The sequence below is a fragment of the Streptopelia decaocto genome (genome assembly GCF_964273445.1).
Source record: "Streptopelia decaocto genome assembly, chromosome: 6".
NCBI classification, from domain to species: domain Eukaryota; kingdom Metazoa; phylum Chordata; class Aves; order Columbiformes; family Columbidae; genus Streptopelia; species Streptopelia decaocto.
Genome location: NC_138660.1, coordinates 320,145 through 339,628, shown reverse-complemented (window position 1 = coordinate 339,628; position 19,484 = coordinate 320,145). Strand labels below are relative to the sequence as shown.

The window sequence follows — 19,484 nt, the reverse complement described above, 5'->3', positions numbered from 1 at the left end:
GAACAGGTTTTAAATCTGCTCCCCAGTGGCCATAAGCGTGGGGTGGGGGGAGTGGTTTGGTTTTTTTAGCATAACACAATAAAGGGAGTTTTCAGTTGATCAGCCGTCTCCTTCTGCAGAGGAAACTTGCAGGGTGATGTTAATGCTTTGTTTTAGTCATCAAAGCTGCCATGCACAATAGTGGTGAGCATGTGTTCCTACAATTCGAGGCTATTTCTCGTCATGACGGAAGTCTCCAGGGTCAACAGCCACAATACCCGGGGAAGTTCATCACAAGCCACATCTGCACAGACTGCTCTCCTCCCCCAGCCCCGCTTTGCTATTGCACATTTGCATGCACCCTCAGCCTAAGTGTCGCTCACGTCACTTGCAGGAACACCATGGGTTTGGTTTGGACTTCTGTTGACAGGGTTATTTAGCTAGTTAGTTAGTTAGTTATCCCCAAACCGGAAAACTGGAATAAGTATTTCCCCCTAACTAAGCGAAGGTCTCACTGCAGTCCTGTAGCATCCTGTGCATTCCCGGACTCGGTTTGCCCAGCACTAGCTTTGCTGTGAGAATCCCGCTGCGCTGTGGGGGCACCTCGACTCCGCTCCGGCCGCGCGTCGGAGCTCCCGTGGGCCTCGCGGCGCCCATGAGCCCACAGTTCCCGTGGGCCTCGCGGCGCCCATGAGCCCACAGTTCCCGTGGGCCCGGCAGCTCCCGTGGGCCCAGCGGCGCCCGCGGGCCTGGCAGCTCACCCCCACGAGCCCGGCAGCGCCCGTGGGCCCGGCAGCTCCCGTGGGCCCAGCGGCGCCCGCGGGCCCGGCGGCGCCCATGAGCCCGGCAGCGCCCGGCAGCTCCTGCTCGCGGGCCCGGCAGCCCGCGCCCATGGGCCCTGTGCGTGGGAACAGGGAACATTTCGGCTGTTTTAGCAAAGTTGGCCTGAGGGAGAAGAGGGAAGGCTGGATCTCAATTTTCCCAGGTCACTTTGCATCCCCATTTGCTATGCACATTAACATTACTGGTACATGTCACACAGTTTGGAAACCCCTGATAGAATAAATTTATCTCTGTTTGCAGTTTCTTTTTTTGTGTGTTTCTATACATGAAATGTCAGAGCAAGGGCTGTATTTTGTAATCCTCTTTGGAAGCAGTATTTTTCACCAGTGTTTGTTGGTTTAGCTTTAACAAAGGGCTGTTCATCTAAATTCAGCTGCTCTTAGAGTGGCAAGAAAAAGGACACTCTGCGAAGCCTCCTGTCCGTTTGATTTGTTTGCCAGCCTCGTGGTGAGGTTTGCGCTTATTCCATCAGCAGGATAGCTAAAGAGGTTGCTCTACATACTCCTCGTTGCTCTAGACCTTTTTCTCTTTGTACCTAAACCTCTGACTCAATACTGTTGAAATCAGACGAGTCTCTCCCTGGCTTCAGGTTGTTGTGAATCAGTCTATAAACCTAAAACTCAAAGCTGCTTGCAGCAAATTAAAACATTTTTCCTTCATTTCCTAACAGAACTTGTGTTGTGGTTTCAGCCTGTTGTTCATCACCGGTGATCATTCCAAACATCCTATGTTAGGGTGAAATTACCTGGTATTCAATGTTTCCTTGATTGCATTCGGTCTGACAACAATTACTGCATTTCCAAAGGGTGGTGGCGTTCCCTGTTCCCTCACTCTGCAATTGGCAATGGTGGTGACAGAGGCGCGAGCGTCACCGGCAGGCAGGTCACCCGAGTACTTAAGGAGGTGAGAATAAAGGCTGATCTTCTTTTGAGTGCGGACGGGAGTGAGACAGGCTGGGCTGGACTCGCGAAGGGGGGTCTGTAAAGCCGAGGACATGTGTTTCGGAAGGCGCGCTAGGTGTATCGGTTATAAGTTGCTGGTCCTTGCCTTGCTCAGCATCGTGGCCAACGTTTTGCTTTATTTTCCCAATGGTGAAACAAGATTTGCTTCAGAGCATCATCTCGGCAAATACGTGGAGTGCCTTCATGGCATTCTGGGTGGAGGCATTTTGGTAAGTAATAAACTAGTGGTTTCTTTCAAGTTTATTTTGGAGCTACTTGGTATTACTATTTCTTTACCAGTTACGTTAATTTATTGATGAAATATCTCATCAGTAGGAATCTCTGGAGTCGTAACAAAATAACACCCATGTGGTCATACAGCTGGTTTACTAGTTACTATTGGTTATCTGCACAGTATGTCACTTGAGAGCTGAGAAGATTAGGGAGTCCAGGTAGCAGAATCCAGCGCAAAGCTGGAACCAAGGCTCTCAGCAGCTCTCGGGTTGTGTAAAGGGTTAAATCTGTGAAGTTTGCAGACCACACGTTGTTCTTTCTTTATGATTTTCCAATATACTCCCGGGTGCAGAGTCTTCATAATTGCAAACTATTGTGAAGTCCTGTTAGTGCCGGTGGGGGGATGCTCTGTTCACTCAGCCTGCTCCTTCTTGACGTTGTGCTGAAAGCTCTGGAGTGTCGGCGTTTCCCGCAGGCAGCCTCTGCTCAGTTACTCTGCATTTCCGTCACTGGAAACTGGCTGGGAAACGTAAAAAACGCTGGATTTCTGTAATGAGATGTTTGCTTGAATTGGGCAAAATGATTCCAGATTTCTCCTCTAGTTAGACTGGTTTGTCCCATGGAGATGCCTGCTCTTCAGTAATTAATATGTTGATGGTAGTTTGGGTTTATTTAGCAAAATAATTGTGAGAGATTTATCTTTAGTCCTCGTCTGGCTGACAGTGAATGCATATTTTGCAAAGCATTCTGTTTGCAGCATACAGCCTTTAATGTGCACTAGAACTTTCAAAGGTGGACTGCAGCAATACCACAGCAGGCTCTTCATGCCCTAAGTGCTGTGCCTACACAAAGCAGAAACAGAAGTACACCTGTCCTGGCGCTGGTGCTGCCGGTACCGGTGGCGAGGTGCCGGCCGTGTTCATAGAAACGAATAACGGGTGCGGGCTGCCCTCTGCTCCCGTGCCAAGCAGCACCACCGGCGAACGCCGCGCGCGTTGTGGTGCCCGGTCTGCAGCAAACCGGAGCAGCGTGTTCTGTTGGCTCTGCACCCAGGTCCTCGTCCCCGCCGCCGTGTTCATCGGGCTGCACAGCGGCGACGGCTGCGGGCGCTGCGGCCACGAGAGCTGCGGGAAGGGCTGCGCGGTGAGTGCCCCGCGCCCCGGGACGGGCGGCTGCTGCGTTCGCAGCTCATGCCTGTGCTTGCCGTGCAGATGCTCTCCTCGGTTCTGGCAGCCCTCGTTGGGATCCTTGGCTCTGGATACTGTGTGACCATTTCAGCACTGGGCTTGTCTCATGGACCGTATTGTTTTACTCACCTGGAAAGAAACTGGGTCTACCCTTTCGCCGGGTCCTCTGGAGGGTAAGTTGTCTGTTCGTGAGGACGTTGTGTCTTCCCCGGGCACACGTGGGCGTTGTCCAGCGCCCTTCACCAATACCCAGAAACTGAGTGCCCGGATCCATCCGTAAGTTTACACTTTTCGCTCACTAAGAACTGAACAGATGGCGCCAGCTACTGTAATTTAAAACCAAAGCAATGGAAATCCTCTGTCCCACAAAAAGGGATCTGGACGTGCATATGTATAGGTAATAATATCTATATACCACATGTCCATTGACATCTCTAACATAAAGTACAAAGTTTTAGGACTTTGAGGGATTTACTAACTGTGAATAGCAATTGTTATGAAATTTGTCTTAGCAACTGTGTAAGACTATTCTGTGAGGTTTGCTTCTGTTGCTGTGTGTTGGTGTAAAACCACATTATGTCTTCATTACAGGCAATGGCACAGAACCTTTGGAACTAGAAAAGGTTTATAAGAATCCCTGTACATTGCAAGGCAGGGAGGTCAAAAAGCTCTTAATTATCCCCGACTGGGGTTCTCCAGCAAACCAAGCCCATGTAGCTGAGTTGTGTGCTATCCCTCATGAATCCCTACAAATCCTGCAGGCTGGAAGAGGCTTTGGGTTGGATCGTGACACAGTTTCACCGTGTCCCTGTGACTGGCAACCTCAGGCCGTTTCTGGCAGCAGCGTATGGCCGGTGCCAGACCGGCGGCTGTTGGAGCCGTCAGAAGCCACATAAAGGTCCTTTGCAGCAGAGTCTGAGTTGGGCCGCTCAGCTGTGTCTCTCCCAAGAGGGGACGTTCCTCCTCCCCGGCTTTGATGAGCACGGGAGAACTGAGCCCGGTGCTGCCGAAGGCTCGTCAGTGCCGATGTCCCCAGGGGGTGGGCGAGGAGGAGCAGCTGGAGTACAGTGGCACCTCTAAATGTTTCCGTGTTTGGATCTTCCAGACCGGGTGTGTGAAGCGCCGAAGGACAGCAGCATGGGACAGGAGGTGGCTTCAGATCAGCAATCGCTGTCTTTAGCATAAAGGCCCAGTCCCGGAAGGTTGTGTGGTTCTTTTGAGGAATAGCTTTGCTCCTTCAGCTGTCTTGAGCTTGTGTCACTTTAATTGGTAATAGAAGATCCTGCATTTGTAGCTTAGATATTTTTTAAAAAGGAAGACTTAACTAAAATGTATGGTTGGTAGTTCAACACGTTCTGAAACAGAGAAAACTTTGCATGGAATAAACCATTGCATTTTCTATTCCCAGTTAGAGTGATTATCCTCGATGCAGTTACAGACTAGATGTAATCTGATTCTAGTGCCACAACATTAATATGCTTTTAATTGCCGTGTACAGGTACTTGTTTGAGTATAACAAGTGGTCTGAATGCCAAGAGCCTCAGAACATCGTGCAGTGGAACGTCACCCTCTTTTCCATCCTGCTTGTCGTGGGTGGAATAGAGTTCATTCTGTGCTTCATCCAGATCATCAGCGGCATCGTTGGAGGGCTGTGTGGGCTGTGCTGCAGTCACGAGGAGGTAAGACGTTGGTAGTTAGAACCGCGCTTCTCAGATGAACATGTAACACTGTTGTTCTGATGCTACTGTGGAGTAGCAGCTATTTTTTAGCTACTCTTAAGCATCAACTTTTTAATAGCCGTGTTGTGTTCAGCGTTTTCCTGGAGCATTTGACCACATGGTCTGAGCTGTTTCCCCAGCTGTCACAGCGAAGTCGGTCTGCACAGGAGCTGGGAGGCGTTTCCCCCCATGGCGCGTGTGGTTATGGGCACTATACAGGTGATATAACTGAGATACAAGAGTCCTGGCGTGGTCTCTGCCGTCGCCTAAACCGCTGTTGTGTGGTGCGGTGCAGTTTGTGGTAGGTTGCTTGTTCCAACTATGTTGCTCAAACCCTGTATTTTGCTCACAGCAGCTGACAGGCTACTGAGAATATGCCGCATGTAGTGAAACCGCAGCATCCCGGCCTTGCTCTGTAGGATTAAGAGAAGGAATCAAACTGCACAGATCCAGCGGGGTTTGGAGCTGGAGGGCTTTCTTTGAGCGAGGAAGGGGAATTTCCTCCACATTTCTTTAGCCTTGTTAAACAGTTGGAACGTGTTGTTAAAATCAGTATCACAGCAGTAATGTTGCAATTGCAATGACTTAAGGTATGAACCAGATATGATTTATATAATGCACACATGATGGCTAAGAATGTGTTTTACACTTTTAATTGACATAGTTGAATGTCGGGTTCTTTCAAAGCTCTTACTGTCTTCTCTTTCCTCTCCTCCGTGCTGCAACTGCAGGATCAGCCATGCTGTGCTTGTCTTACAGTTGGATACAGTAGTACCGTTCTTCCCATTAATGTGTGTTTGTTTCTTTTTGTTCCCCCCACAGACATACGTTTGCTAGAAACCTGACACTGTTGGCGTCCGTGCATGCGTGTGGTGTATTGAGACTTCTGTGGTTTGGTTTGGTTTTTATATTGCATGCATACTCAAATGCGGATTGTTTGTTGTCAAACTGTTTTGCTGCCATCGGTGTAGCTGACGTGGGGCCAGCCTGTGCTCTTGGAGTCACATGCAGCTTTCCTCTGATCCGCCTGTGTCTGTTCTTTGGTTCGTTTCATCTTAGTACAGGCAACTGCCTGAACATCCTGAACATCTCACTAAAGATGCTTTTTATTTTCCTGTCTACTGACAGAACAGCTTTGTACTTTATGCTGTTTTCCCAGTAAAGTTGCACTTTCATTCTGATGTTGAAATTAACAGAAACCCAATGTAGTTTGGCCTGGGTATAAATGGAAACTCAGCTGGAGCAAAACCAAAGCACCGGTAAAATGGGGTGATTGCGGGCAGGTACATGCACTTCACCTTTTCAGGATTTTTCTGAACTTCTGCTGTATTTCACAAATAAATATTTGTATTAAAAATACCCACAGGTGCCAGTGACTCTTTCCCTACCCGTGCTGAAACACTGCTTTCCTGGTCCTAGAGTGAGGGACAGTGGCGGCATGAGAGCACGGACACCAAGCGGGCTGTTGTGCCTGTTTCTGGTCCGGCAGGCGCGGGGGACCGGCTGTGCCACCCGCTTCGGTCGCTGCGCCGGCCGCAGGGAGCGACGGCCCCGCGGGCAGGGACGGCGCTGGCGCTGGGCGCCGGTGCTGGCGGCCCCTCCGGGACCCACAGCTCGAGTCCCCGCGGGGCCTCCCCTCCCGCCGTGTACTCAGGCTCTGGGGACAGAGCGGTGGGGCCGAGTCCTGTTTCTCCTCACTCAGCAGCCCCCGAGGTGCAGCAGCGTTCAGAAAATACAGTGCGGATTTGGGTCAGTGGCGACGGGTTAATCTGACACGTTGGACTTCGCTGGTAAGCAACCTGGAGGCAGCACCCTGGTGCTGTGCAGGAACTTCGGAAGTGTGCCTTGTAGCATATTACAGTGAACATTTAGTCCCAAGGAGATCTGAACGACGCGCTGCCAACAGCAATGCTGGCACGGGCAGTAGCTGCTGGCACCATGCTATTTGGCAAGTGAAAAACAGAATGTGACAGGCCATTTATTTCAAAGAAATTGGGCTGATTACCACGATTGTTCAGTTTTGGAATCTAGCAGTCAATATTATCTTTGAAAACAGGCAAGTTAGCTTCTGTTTATGGGAGAAGGAATTTCCCATGGGTGTCAGTGCGTACTCAGTACAGTTTGTAACTGGGGGGGCAGACCTTGGGCTGTATCTCGGCTGTCCTCGCCGCCAAGGCTGCCCAGTAAAACACACACCTGAAAAGAATAAATGAACCGTGAGAACAGAATCGCACACACATCCACAGCAACAAAAGAACTCACAGATGAGGAAGTTCGTGTTCGGAATCTCAGAGTATCTGCTGCTCACTATACCATTTCTTCACACAGACGTGCGTGCAGCTGTTAGACCTGAGGGCGGTCTGCAGCGCTGCTTCTGCTTGTTTCGTGTATCCCTGTCTTGCCCCGCTGTGGGAGGGAGGAGGAGAAGAGGGTCTCAATGAAATATGATATAATTCCTGCACAACTTAGATTAGTTTTTTGCCTTCTTGCATGAATGATTGACACTTGTCTTTCTGCTGCACACAGCTAATTAAAGAACTGAAACCATTTTAGACATTTCAATGGACAACGTGATCAGGCTGGAGTTTAAAGTTAAAACTGTAGCTCCGATCCATGTGGCACTAATGCACAGTGTTACTACTCACTGTTGATGTTGTCATTTTGAAAAAGGCCAGTTGAATTCCTCTGCCACCTGATGCATGAGACAGTGTTTTGGGAGCTCATCAGCCACGTCTGGGAGAAGCAGCTGGTGTAGGTTAAACGCGGCAGAGAAGTTACTCAGCCAGGGTAAACATGCCTTTTCGGTAATGGGCTCGGCATCGGCTCACGGGTATTGGCAGCAACGGGAAAGCAGCTCTTGCAACACTCGGTAAAGAGTTGAGAAACTGGATGCCAGCCTTGCTTCATACTGGGCATCACATGGATACAGTGAGCCAGAAAAAACCCAGCACCTCGATTTTGTATTTGCAGAGCTCAGTTTAAATACAAAACACGTCTGTTCTGCATACAGCAGTCTGCATCATGAAACAGGTGTCAACTTCCAAGTAAGTTCCTTCTAATTGGAACAGATTGCCATGGGGAGTAGCAGCAAATCTGATTCTAAACTAAGCTGCTCACGAGTCATTTTGGCCTTTGCTTTTGGAAAAAAATGTTTCAGCTTATAACGTGATCTCTGAGTTTTGTAATAAGAAAATCAGTCGGGGATGTTATGTGCCCGCTTTTAATTCAGCCGTGTGCTCTGACCCGTGACCAGCGTGGGTGTGGGTCCTGTCCGTGCTGCGGAGCCTGCAGAGGGAAGTTCACCACTAGTTCTGATTAGAACGAGGCCTGGAAAGGTGTCGGTGGTGACTGGGGAGCAGAGCAGGAAATGCGGGGGATCCTCACGGTACAGCCTGAGGACTCCAACACAAAACCTGAGGGAAAGAAGGCGAGAGGGAGCGGCAGTGTCACAGCACAGAATGGCTACAAAAACGGTGTAATTGCGTGAGTGCCACCATGCCCGTTTCCTTGAGTGATCTCATTCAAAGAAATAGGAAGGAATTAATTGCAACATCCACCCCAAACAGCTTTAATGAGATTGTGAGAGAAACCTCGTGTGTGGAGGCTAAAACAGCTCATGAGGAAACAGAAGGAAAACGTGCCATGACATCATTGCTTCCGCAACAGCCTTACTGCTTTCGATGGGGTCCCAGCGTTGTGTTCTCTGGCTACAGCTTTGCTACTGAGCAAACGGCAGGCGCAGGTGTGAGTCGCTTCTCTGGTGACTCAAGGGCTCGGCCGAGCTGGGAGCGCTCAGACAGCTCCGGGCGCTGCGGTGGCTCTGAGCGCTCAGACAGCTCCGGGTGCTGCAGTGCCTGTGAACGCTCAGACAGCTCCGGGCGCTGCGGTGGCTCTGAGCGCTCAGACAGCTCCGGGTGCTGCGGTGCCTGTGAGCGCTCAGACAGCTCCGGGTGCTGCGGTGCCTGTGAGCGCTCAGACAGCTCCGGGCGCTGCGGTGGCTGTGAGCGCTCAGACAGCTCCGGGCGCTGCGGTGGCTGTGAGCGCTCAGACAGCTCCGGGCGCTGCGGTGGCTGTGAGCGCTCAGACAGCTCCGGGCGCTGCGGTGGCTGTGAGCGCTCAGACAGCTCCGGGCGCTGCGGTGGCTCTGAGCGCTCAGACAGCTCCGGGTGCTGCGGTGGCTCTGAGCGCTCAGACAGCTCCGGGTGCTGCGGTGGCTCTGAGCGCTCAGACAGCTCCGGGCGCTGCGGTGGCTCTGAGCGCTCAGACAGCTCCGGGCGCTGCGGTGGCTCTGAGCGCTCAGACAGCTCCGGGTGCTGCGGTGGCTCTGAGCGCTCAGACAGCTCCGGGTGCTGCGGTGGCTGTGAGCGCTCAGACAGCTCCGGGTGCTGCGGTGGCTCTGAGCGCTCAGACAGCTCCGGGCGCTGCGGTGGCTCTGAGCGCTCAGACAGCTCCGGGTGCTGCGGTGCCTGTGAGCGCTCAGACAGCTCCGGGCGCTGCGGTGGCTGTGAGCGCTCAGACAGCTCTGGGTGCTGCGGTGGCTCTGAGCGCTCAGACAGCTCCGGGTGCTGCGGTGGCTCTGAGCGCTCAGACAGCTCTGGGTGCTGCGGTGGCTCTGAGCGCTCAGACAGCTCCGGGTGCTGCGGTGGCTCTGAGCGCTCAGACAGCTCCGGGCGCTGCGGTGGCTGTGAGCGCTCAGACAGCTCCGGGCGCTGCGGTGGCTGTGAGCGCTCAGACAGCTCCGGGTGCTGCGGTGGCTGTGAGCGCTCAGACAGCTCCGGGCGCTGCGCTGGCTGTGAGCGCTCAGACAGCTCCGGGTGCTGCGGTGGCTGTGAGCGCTCAGACAGCTCCGGGTGCTGCGGTGGCTGTGAGCGCTCAGACAGCTCCGGGTGCTGCGGTGGCTGTGAGCGCTCAGACAGCTCTGGGTGCTGTGGTGGCTGCTGCGTTGCTGGGGGAACAATGACACATGAAATCGGGGAAAGCGTTTGGCTTTGGCTCCGCACAGCGTGGAATAGCCGGCGTTCCAGAACCAGCCAGACTGTCTGTGCTCTGCGTGCTCTCGTGTACTTCGGTGGGATCTGCGGCTGCGCATACCCAGCTGTGAGCACAGGGTAAAACAGCTGGAGAAAGAGCAGGACTTAGTGCACGGAACAGTTCAGCTGCATAAGGCTGCAGGGTGTTTAATTACAAGGGGTAATCATGAGTCTGCCTGGCAGTTTGTAACTGGCGTTATCTGGGCCTCTGTGCTCCCCGCAGAGCGGCTGAGCTCAGCCGGGGTTTTGTGTTCGGTTTTTGTGGTTTGGGGTTCACGGCTGCCGAGCTGTGCCGTCGGTTCTCCGCGCTGTGAGGGACGTGTGGGCTGCGCGGGCACGGGGCCTGTTACCGTGGGCAGAACCGCGTGGGCTGCAGTGGGCCGAGCGGGGACCCGCAGCGCAGCCCTTACCGGGAGGCCGCAGGAAGCGATCGCTGAACTTCCTTCCTGAGTCTGACTTCCAGATGTATTTCACTTGGCAGATCACAAAGGAGGATCTTCCAGAAGGGAAACTGCTGCTTAAAGACATACGCTTAGGAAGGACGATGAGTTTAGGCAGGACTGTTAATCTGTTATTCTGCTGACTGTAAGCGCTTCTCTGTCTCTGGAATCACATCCCAGTCTCCTGCTTCCTGTGAACGTGAAATGACTGAATCAAACCAAGGAGGCCAAAACCTCATAATCTTTTGTTAGCCTAGGAGACCAAACTTGTGAAGTTCTCGAGCGATGGCTTTGGAGACGTGTGGAAGCTGCCTGAGTTGTTTGCTGATCCCTCTCGCGCTTTGGAGCATCGTTGTTAACATCCTGCTGTACTTCCCCAACGGGAGAGCCGGCTTCCAGCTGCCCAGCTCCGTGTGGCACTTCGAGGGGATCTGCTTCTCGGGTGTGATGGTAAGTACTGGTTCCATGGTTTCCTGACGAATTGCTTTCTGCCGCAAACAACACCGGGTCACTGTGCAGCAACATAACTGTGCTTTTAAAGAGAGTATGGATTACTTTGGAAAAACCACTGCAGGCTGAAATACTCAATTAAACTGAAACAATGTGAATATACTGCATTACATCTATGTATGCTGCTCAAGTCCATGTAAGTGGTTTTGCGGGGTTGATTTTTGTTTTTCTGCTGGCTTTTGTTTATGTGTAGTTCACGCTGTGTTGCGGCCTCCCGTGGCTGTTGGGTGCGTTCAGGAGCTGTGTGCAGCGCCTGGGGGGCTGGTGCGGTTCGCGGTGCAGCGAGTGCCGCTGTCCTCAGGCGAGATGCAGGAGCTGCTCTCGCTGTGGCTGGCACGGGAGGATTTTCTCCATGACATTTGTAACGTGCTCGTCTGCCCTGGTAAAGTGCCCCGGTGCTGCTCGTGAGGAGCTGCAGTTCAGGACAGCGCGCGATCGCGAGCGCAGTGCACGACACAGTCGGGATTCTGAAAGGGCTCCGCATAAGTAAGGTGGCTTTATGGAGGTGCTGAGCTGGGAGAGTTACTGAATCATGAGGCGTTCTTTTGAAATAGTGCATTCTTCCTCAAGTAGAGGAAAAACCTGATCTTTTATGGTGGAGGAAAAACTATTGGGCAGAGAATTTGAACAGAAAAGCATAATTGAAAAATTGAGGAAAGTTAACTGCAACAATGACATTCATAATTTGAGGCATTTTTAGCCTTAAGATCATTATTTATTAAAAACACCCATATTACCCCGTTACAAACAGGGCAGCAGCCTGAGGGAGGATAGTGCTGTGATTCAGAAATATCCCCTTTCCGCTTTTCCCCTCTCAAACCAGTGCCCACGAGGGGTGGCTTCTGGGTCTGGAGCCCGAGTCCTATTTATCGAAATGATTCTAGTCTCAGGTTTACCCAGTAGACTGAGAGGAGCAGTGTGGATGCTCGACAGAGAAAGGGAGTGAAAGGCCGGGTGAATTTAATGAAAGCTTGTACAACTGATCTTCCGTAGGGTAACCGTGTTGGTAAGGAAGGCGATTCCCTGGTCCGTGTTGAACTGGTGTGGGGTTCCAGTAGCAGATCCTCCCTTTCTCTGGCATCGATTCTTTTGCTCGCGGGCCGGGCTCGTCTTCCTGCGTCGCTGGCGCAGCCGTGTCCGCGCAGGTGACTCTGCTCCTGTCTCTCAAGTGCAAGAGACAAGCGGGGTGACGGCCTCATCGGAACGGTTCCGTTCCCTGCAGAAATGGCGCTTTCCTGTTGAGCAGCTTTAAAATGTCGGCTGAGCATACAGGCTGCGTCCCTGCCTTCCCCTGCGGAGGAGCCTGGCTTGATGTCTGCAGCCATTTCACTGGCCTTGTCATGTCCGTTACAGATCCTTCTGCTGGCAGTAATTCTGATCACACTGGAGTGCAGCGTGTTCTACCGGTGCTGTGAGAGCGAGAGCTGTAACAAAACCTACAGGGTGAGTCTGCTCTGGTTTTGTGCGTCTCTGCAGCGTTTGTTGAAGCGCCTTCCTGTGTTTGCCGCGCGTGCCCATGCGCTCCCTCTGCCGGAGCCGCTTCCCTCTGCCGGAGCCGCTTCCCGCTGCCGGAGCCGCTTCCCGCTGCCGGAGCCGCTTCCCGCTGCCGGAGCCACTTCCCGCTGCCCGAGCCGCTTCCCGCTGCCCGAGCCGCTTCCCTCTGTGGAGCCGCTTCCCGCTGCCGGAGCCGCTTCCCTCTGTGGAGCCGCTTCCCTCTGTTGAGCCGCTTCCCGCTGCCGGAGCCGCTTCCCTCTGCCGGAGCCGCTTCCCGCTGCCCGAGCCGCTTCCCGCTGCCCGAGCCGCTTCCCTCTGTTGAGCCGCTTCCCTCTGTGGAGCCGCTTCCCTCCGCACGCAGGACCCGCTGCCCGAGGGCTCACACGGCGCGAGCCCCTTCCTTCTGGTGGAAGAATAATGGGCAAGCAAACCGTCCTTGTGAAATAACGTAAGGATGTAGAGAGCCTGAGAGTTCCAACGAAATGTCCCAGCTAAATAGCTTCGTTCCTTTGCTTTTATTATTTGGAAGTTACGTTCTCCAGAACGACTCAATATATGCTGTCTGGGATGCAAACATGTTTAATGCATTGTTGTCTTCTAGCACTTTGCAAAAATGCAAGTTTAACAAAAAATCCCCAAACAATACTTAGCTGAGAGTTGTGAAACTGTCTTAAACTCTTTATTTTGTATGTGTATGCTTACTATCCTTCAAGTTTCTTTCTGAATATTGAAGACCGGGACCACCAACGTGCAGCTCAGCCCCAGGGCGGCGGCTGGGGGGCTGAATGGCGTTTGTTTGCCGTGGGCACCGTCCTCACTCGGCGCTGGTTTTCTCCCCCCAGAGTTTCATTTCGATCGTGCTGGCCCTGCTCGGCGTCGCCTTCTCTGGATACAGTTGCATCGTTTTTACCTGGGGGCTGATCCAAGGCCCCTTCTGCAATTCCTCGGGTGGATGGGATTACATCTTCAAGGACACTGCTGGGGGGTAAGAAGCATCACTGTAACTTCTGGAAGCAGCTGTTCATCAAAGCAATGGTCAGAGTTATCTCAGAGTTTCACACAGGATGCCTCAGTCTGTTAAACGTGAGATCTAGATTGGCGAGTGAAGTTTTTCACCTTCTTGAATGAGCACCAGAATCCTCAAATAAGGTATTTGCCTTCTTGTAAGAAATATTGAATATACGAATCTTGGTACTGATCAGACCTGGAGTCCGTCTGGCTAAGCGTCCCTTTTCTGGTGCTCACAATCACGTGTGTGGTAAAGAATGTAAGAATAGAGTGAGTGTGGATAGATACTTTCTCAAAATACTCTCTCAAATTCCTTCAAGGTTTTGATTCAAATATTATAGACGAGGTTTTTATATTTAATAGCTCATTAGGTTTCTCTTTAACTCCTAAAGCTCACGGAAGCCCGTGTTTCGATCACTGGTGGCTTTTGCATACAGTCGCTGGATCTCATCACACCCCAAAGCGAGGTGCACCAAGTGTGGTTTGATTAGACCTGTGACCTGAGGCTGCTTCCACGAGGTTTTACATGCTCCCTTTAAAAGATCAGGGTCTTACAAGACTCGAGTATTTCAGGTCACATAATGCCCAGCTCCTCCAGCTGCGTTTTAATGCAAACTGATGCATTTGTCAGAGGATCACAAACAAGTTCCCTCGGCACCCAACAGGAACAGTTCCTGAACGGTTGGCTTCCCTGACTGAAGTCGGCTTTATTTAAAGCACAGAAGTGCATCCTGCAATCTCTGCTGCGTGTCACCAGCATTACCGTGGAAATACCAGCAGCCGCCCCCCAGGCCGTGGCATGTGTCACAGGCCAGAGGGCCCGTCGGGTGCGCGCGGTTTGATCCTCAGGGACGGAAAGCACAGCTGTGGAACAGCTGGGGTCGCGCTTGCCCAAGCTCTGCGTGCACCGGTTGGGCCGGCGGCGTTGGGCTGTTTCTGCTCTCTGCATAGACTTCACCTGAAGGTGAATTTAAATCAATAAAAGGAAGATTCCCTTTTGGAACCTGGCTTCTGCCATTTGGAAGAGTGGCAGAGTCGTTGTAATACTTGCATGTCCAACAGAGACACAAGTGAAGCAGATACGTTTGAGGAAAAGGAGCCTCCCAGCTGGGTGTGACAAACCGAGCCGTTGTGCTGGCGTGGTGGGAGGCTGGCTCTGGCTCCTCGACTGGAAGCGCAGAAAGCCCAGTATGTTTTTTTTCTACATATTATAGGTAAAAAGTGTATTTAAACTGAACTGCACCCACCACATTTACTTTGCATCACTGTTTCTGCAACAGGTACCTCACCGATTACTCTGCTTGGTCTCGGTGCACAGAACCTGCTAACGTGGTGGCGTGGAACGTCAGTTTAGTCTCGGTCCTGATGGCTCTCAGTGCACTGCAGCTGATCATCTGTTTTCTCAAGGTGGCTGCTGAGTTGAAACGGACGCTCTGTGGCACCTACTCTGTTTTTGTCCAGGTAACAAACTGTCTGAGGTCATTTCTTCACCATCCCTTTGGCTTCAGCAAGTTCTGTCGGTTGAGGACCTGACATTTTTGGTTGAACAACTTTCATATTGACTCGAGTTGAAAAAATAAAAAAGGCAATTACTTCCTTTTTTAATTTATTTTCAGGCCAGGATTCTCTGAAAATGGCAAGATCTTCACTACCCTTCTCCACCCCAGAACAAGACAGAGATTGCCTCTCCAGCAGTCACCATGGTAGATTTGGGTGCTGCAAAGGCAGATAACCCTTGTCTTAAACCTTTGTGTCTCAGGCCTCTCTGTTTTGGATGAAGTTATTCGAACTATTTGACACCTACGTTTTTCTAGTTGTTTTCTCCCCCATCTGGCTGTCCCCGGCAGTGACTCATTTTTTGTACCCTCCAGCTTGTTCTCTCAATAGGGAGGTTTGAATATCATGGAACTGCTTTTATATGGAAATCGTCATTGTTTGAATAAATTGCTGTAACAGTGCTACAGAACTGCTTTTCTGTTCCCCTCTCGTTGTTTAGAATACGGGAACACTGCTCTGAAGGGGCCCGGTTCACAGCCCGGTGTGCCAGGCGTCTCCCTGGAGAGCCCGTGCCCTGGATTGCTGGACGAGTCGCGGCGGGGGCGGCAGCCGGTGCCGCCGGGGCCCGCGGCGCTGGACACGCGGAGCGGCTGCCGCAGGGCGCACGGAGCGGCTGCCGCAGGGCCCACGGCGCTGGACACGCGGAGCGGCTGCCGCAGGGCGCACGGAGCGGCTGCTGCAGGGCCCACGGCGCTGGCCGCGCGGAGCGGCTGCCGCAGGGCGCACGGAGCGGCTGCCGCAGGGCCCACGGCGCTGGCCGCGCGGAGCGGCTGCCGCAGGGCCCGCGCGGCTCCCTGCAGCGGCGCTGGCCGGGGCCTGGGCCTGGCTCTGAAACCAGCCGTCCTGACTGGCGCACACAAGAGCTGCGCTGGGGCTCCTTGTGCTTTAGAGTCAGAGGCACACTTTGGGTTTTTTTGGTCAAAAATTCCGTGACATGAGGGAACCTTGTGAGCACCCAGTGCTCTTATTAGTTAACTCTTCTAAATGCCCTGATCTTGCTGCAGTGGAAAACTAACATTCTTGACAATAATAATCAAACAAAAAGAATAATCTGTTTAAAATCAGCAGCTAAAAAATATTTTGAATTCCCCAAAGAGTTATTATTTAATTCCCGGAGGAAATTCAGGGATCCACAATAAAGTGGACTTCGGGGTCATTTGCAGATGCGTGGGCAACATCTGGCTGCGTCCAGCACTGTGGTTTTAAACATGCGCTGAGCCTCGCGGTGATGCCCGTGTGCCTGTCACGTCGGAGCTGGCGAGAGCCAGCTGCATCGACATTGCTGTTAGACACCGCTAGAATATCCTGCAAACGACACAGTGAGTGCCCGCAGCGTGTAAGATATTTAGAAAAAAATAGAGTCTATCAGTCACTTAACTCTCTTTCAAGACAATATTGAGATTTTTGGCTATATATTCGTTTATCAGATTGTTTCAAAAAGCCAATTTCTTCCTGCAGGATTTGAAGAGTGCATCTAAAGTTTCATTGCTTAGTTTCTATGGTGACTTGCAGATAGGGCACACGCGTGCTGTACGAGATGCTCTTTCCACTGAACCACCGACCTCATCCGTGGCAAAGGAAAAGAAATCCCTGTTGTGAGCGTGCGGCACCAGCCCGGGACACCCCAGAATTTCGTCACCGCCTGGGGCGGGTTTCCAGAACCTGCCTTTGGCCACAGTCGTTCAGACAGAAGCAGAATCCTCCATCTAATGCAGATGTGTAGGAGCTTCCAAAGGTAAAATGATGAACCTCAATATTCTGACAGTGCCTGAATTTTTTTATGTGAATGGTGAATAAAATGGGTAAGTTATCTGTATACCACAATCCTGGTGAATAAGGTTCAGATTTGTATGTCGTTAAAGGAAACCTGTCATACTGTAGTTAGGTTCTGAATCTTAGTCTTCATTCCAAAATAATCATAATTTTCCTGACCATTAAGAAGACAGCTTCAAAGAAGGTTGTGGTTATTACAGATATTTTAAGTTGCCTTTAATTAAAATCATCATTCGGAATTGATGTGACTGTGTCAGCGCACAGAGGGCAGAAGAGATTTTTTTTTAAGAATTTTCAAGTGACTGTATGCTCGAAAATCAAAAAGGCAATTGCAAACCTCAGGTGCTTTTTAATGGCCTGTGTTTAAGGTCCAGTTTAGTTCTTGTTTTTTCAGTGAAACTAGCAGTTACAAAACGTTTACAGAACCGGAATAAAGCAAAAGTATAGCTTTCTGTGCTGGGTAGTACGTTTAGATAACGGTAGCAGTTAAGATTATCTTGAGCTTCACACGTCTACTGTGCTTTTAATCATTGAAGAATGTGGCTTATCCTGTCTGGCGGTGGGCTGGGAGGAAGATACCACATTGGGTCAACACTGAAACTGCTTGGACGTGAGATGCAAACATCCTGTCCCTCCATCCCTCCTTCCTGTCTCCCGCTGTATGGGCTGGTGTGAAACTGCATTTCCAGGGGGCCTGTGGTGGGTCAGCAGAGCTTCTGCACACACACACATCAGCGTGTGAGCTCTGCTGTGACCCCGTGTCCTCACACCCCACATCCCGTGTCACACCAGGGGCAGAGCACCGGGCGCTGGGGAGCAGCAGAGTCTGCCCTGAGCTGGGCTGCGGGAGCAGCAGGGTCTGCCCTGAGCTGGGCTGCGGGAGCAGCAGGGTCTGCCCTGAGCTGGGCTGTCGGAGCAGCAGAGTCTGCCCTGAGCTGGGCTGTCGGAGCAGCAGAGTCTGCCCTGAGCTGGGCTGCGGGAGCAGCAGAGTCTGCCCTGAGCTGGGGTGTCGGAGCAGCAGAGTCTGCCCTGAGCTGGGGTGCCGGAGCAGCAGAGTCTGCCCTGAGCTGGGGTGCAGGAGCAGCAGGGTCTGCCCTGAGCTGGGCTGCGGGAGCAGCAGGGTCTGCCCTGAGCTGGGGTGTCGGAGCAGCAGAGTCTGCCCTGAGCTGGGGTGCCGGAGCAGCAGAGTCTGCCCTGAGCTGGGGTGCAGGAGCAGCAGAGTCTGCCCTGAGCTGGGCTGCGGGAGCAGCAGAGTCTGCCCTGAGCTGGGGTGTCGGAGCAGCAGAGTCTGCCCTGAGCTGGGGTGCCGGAGCAGCAGAGTCTGCCCTGAGCTGGGGTGCAGGAGCAGCAGGGTCTGCCCTGAGCTGGGCTGCGGGAGCAGCAGGGTCTGCCCTGAGCTGGGCTGCGGGAGCAGCAGAGTCTGCCCTGAGCTGGGGTGTCGGAGCAGCAGAGTCTGCCCTGAGCTGGGGTGCCGGAGCAGCAGAGTCTGCCCTGAGCTGGGGTGCAGGAGCAGCAGGGTCTGCCCTGAGCTGGGGTGCAGGAGCAGCAGGGTCTGCCCTGAGCTGGGCTGCGGGAGCAGCAGGGTCTGCCCTGAGCTGGGGTGCAGGAGCAGCAGGGTCTGCCCTGAGCTGGGGTGTCGGAGCAGCAGAGTCTGCCCTGAGCTGGGGTGCAGGAGCAGCAGAGTCTGCCCTGAGCTGGGGTGTCGGAGCAGCAGAGTCTGCCCTGAGCTGGGGTGCAGGAGCAGCAGAGTCTGCCCTGAGCTGGGGTGTCGGAGCAGCAGAGTCTGCCCTGAGCTGGGGTGCGGGAGCAGCAGAGTCTGCCCTGAGCTGGGCTGCGGGAGCAGCAGAGTCTGCCCTGAGCTGGGGTGTCGGAGCAGCAGAGTCTGCCCTGAGCTGGGGTGTCGGAGCAGCAGAGTCTGCCCTGAGCTGGGCTGTCGGAGCAGCAGAGTCTGCCCTGAGCTGGGCTGCGGGAGCAGCAGAGTCTGCCCTGAGCTGGGCTGTCGGAGCAGCAGAGTCTGCCCTGAGCTGGGCTGCGGGAGCAGCAGAGTCTGCCCTGAGCTGGGGTGTCGGAGCAGCAGAGTCTGCCCTGAGCTGGGGTGTCGGAGCAGCAGAGTCTGCCCTGAGCTGGGGTGCGGGAGCAGCAGAGTCTGCCCTGAGCTGGGGTGTCGGAGCAGCAGAGTCTGCCCTGAGCTGGGGTGTCGGAGCAGCAGAGTCTGCCCTGAGCTGGGGTGCGGGAGCAGCAGAGTCTGCCCTGAGCTGGGGTGTCGGAGCAGCAGAGTCTGCCCTGAGCTGGGGTGTCGGAGCAGCAGAGTCTGCCCTGAGCTGGGGTGCGGGAGCAGCAGAGTCTGCCCTGAGCTGGGGTGTCGGAGCAGCAGAGTCTGCCCTGAGCTGGGGTGTCGGAGCAGCAGAGTCTGCCCTGAGCTGGGGTGCGGGAGCAGCAGAGTCTGCCCTGAGCTGGGGTGTCGGAGCAGCAGAGTCTGCCCTGAGCTGGGGTGCAGGAGCAGCAGGGTCTGCCCTGAGCTGGGCTGCAGGGAGCCGGAGCAGCAGATGCCCCGGAGCAAACAGGTGTCTCTTAGAGCCTGTCACAGGGCACTGTGCTCTTGTGCCACACTTCACAGAAATTGTTTTATCTGTAGTATGCAAGCCATAGAGTGATAAAGATAGTGAATAATGTAATTAAGCTTAAGTCTGTAAATCCATTTAAATATACAGGACTTTCATTTCACGTAGAGAATTTACCATCCGCTAATGGTCTGAATGGTAATTTGCAT

At 53.1% G+C, this 19,484-nt stretch overlaps 2 protein-coding genes across 2 annotated transcripts; both read left to right on the top strand.

Annotated features, from left to right (window-relative positions):
* Positions 1-1,816: 1,816 nt before the first annotated feature.
* Positions 1,817-5,939, top strand: TM4SF1 (transmembrane 4 L six family member 1; the record flags this gene model as incomplete). The annotated part of the gene is made up of 5 exons (XM_082055605.1): positions 1,817-1,993; positions 3,051-3,140; positions 3,209-3,357; positions 4,683-4,863; positions 5,725-5,939. The coding sequence occupies 5 exons, from the start codon at positions 1,817-1,819 to the stop codon at positions 5,737-5,739; spliced, it is 612 nt and encodes a 203-aa protein (XP_081911731.1). The 3' UTR covers positions 5,740-5,939.
* Positions 5,940-10,201: 4,262 nt separating this feature from the next.
* TM4SF18 (transmembrane 4 L six family member 18) lies at positions 10,202-15,355 on the top strand. Its single transcript, XM_082055606.1, has 5 exons — positions 10,202-10,822; positions 12,236-12,325; positions 13,219-13,361; positions 14,665-14,845; positions 15,001-15,355. Exons 1-5 carry the CDS (start codon positions 10,658-10,660, stop codon positions 15,013-15,015), a joined length of 594 nt encoding a protein of 197 aa, XP_081911732.1. The 5' UTR covers positions 10,202-10,657; the 3' UTR covers positions 15,016-15,355.
* Positions 15,356-19,484: the final 4,129 nt, after the last annotated feature.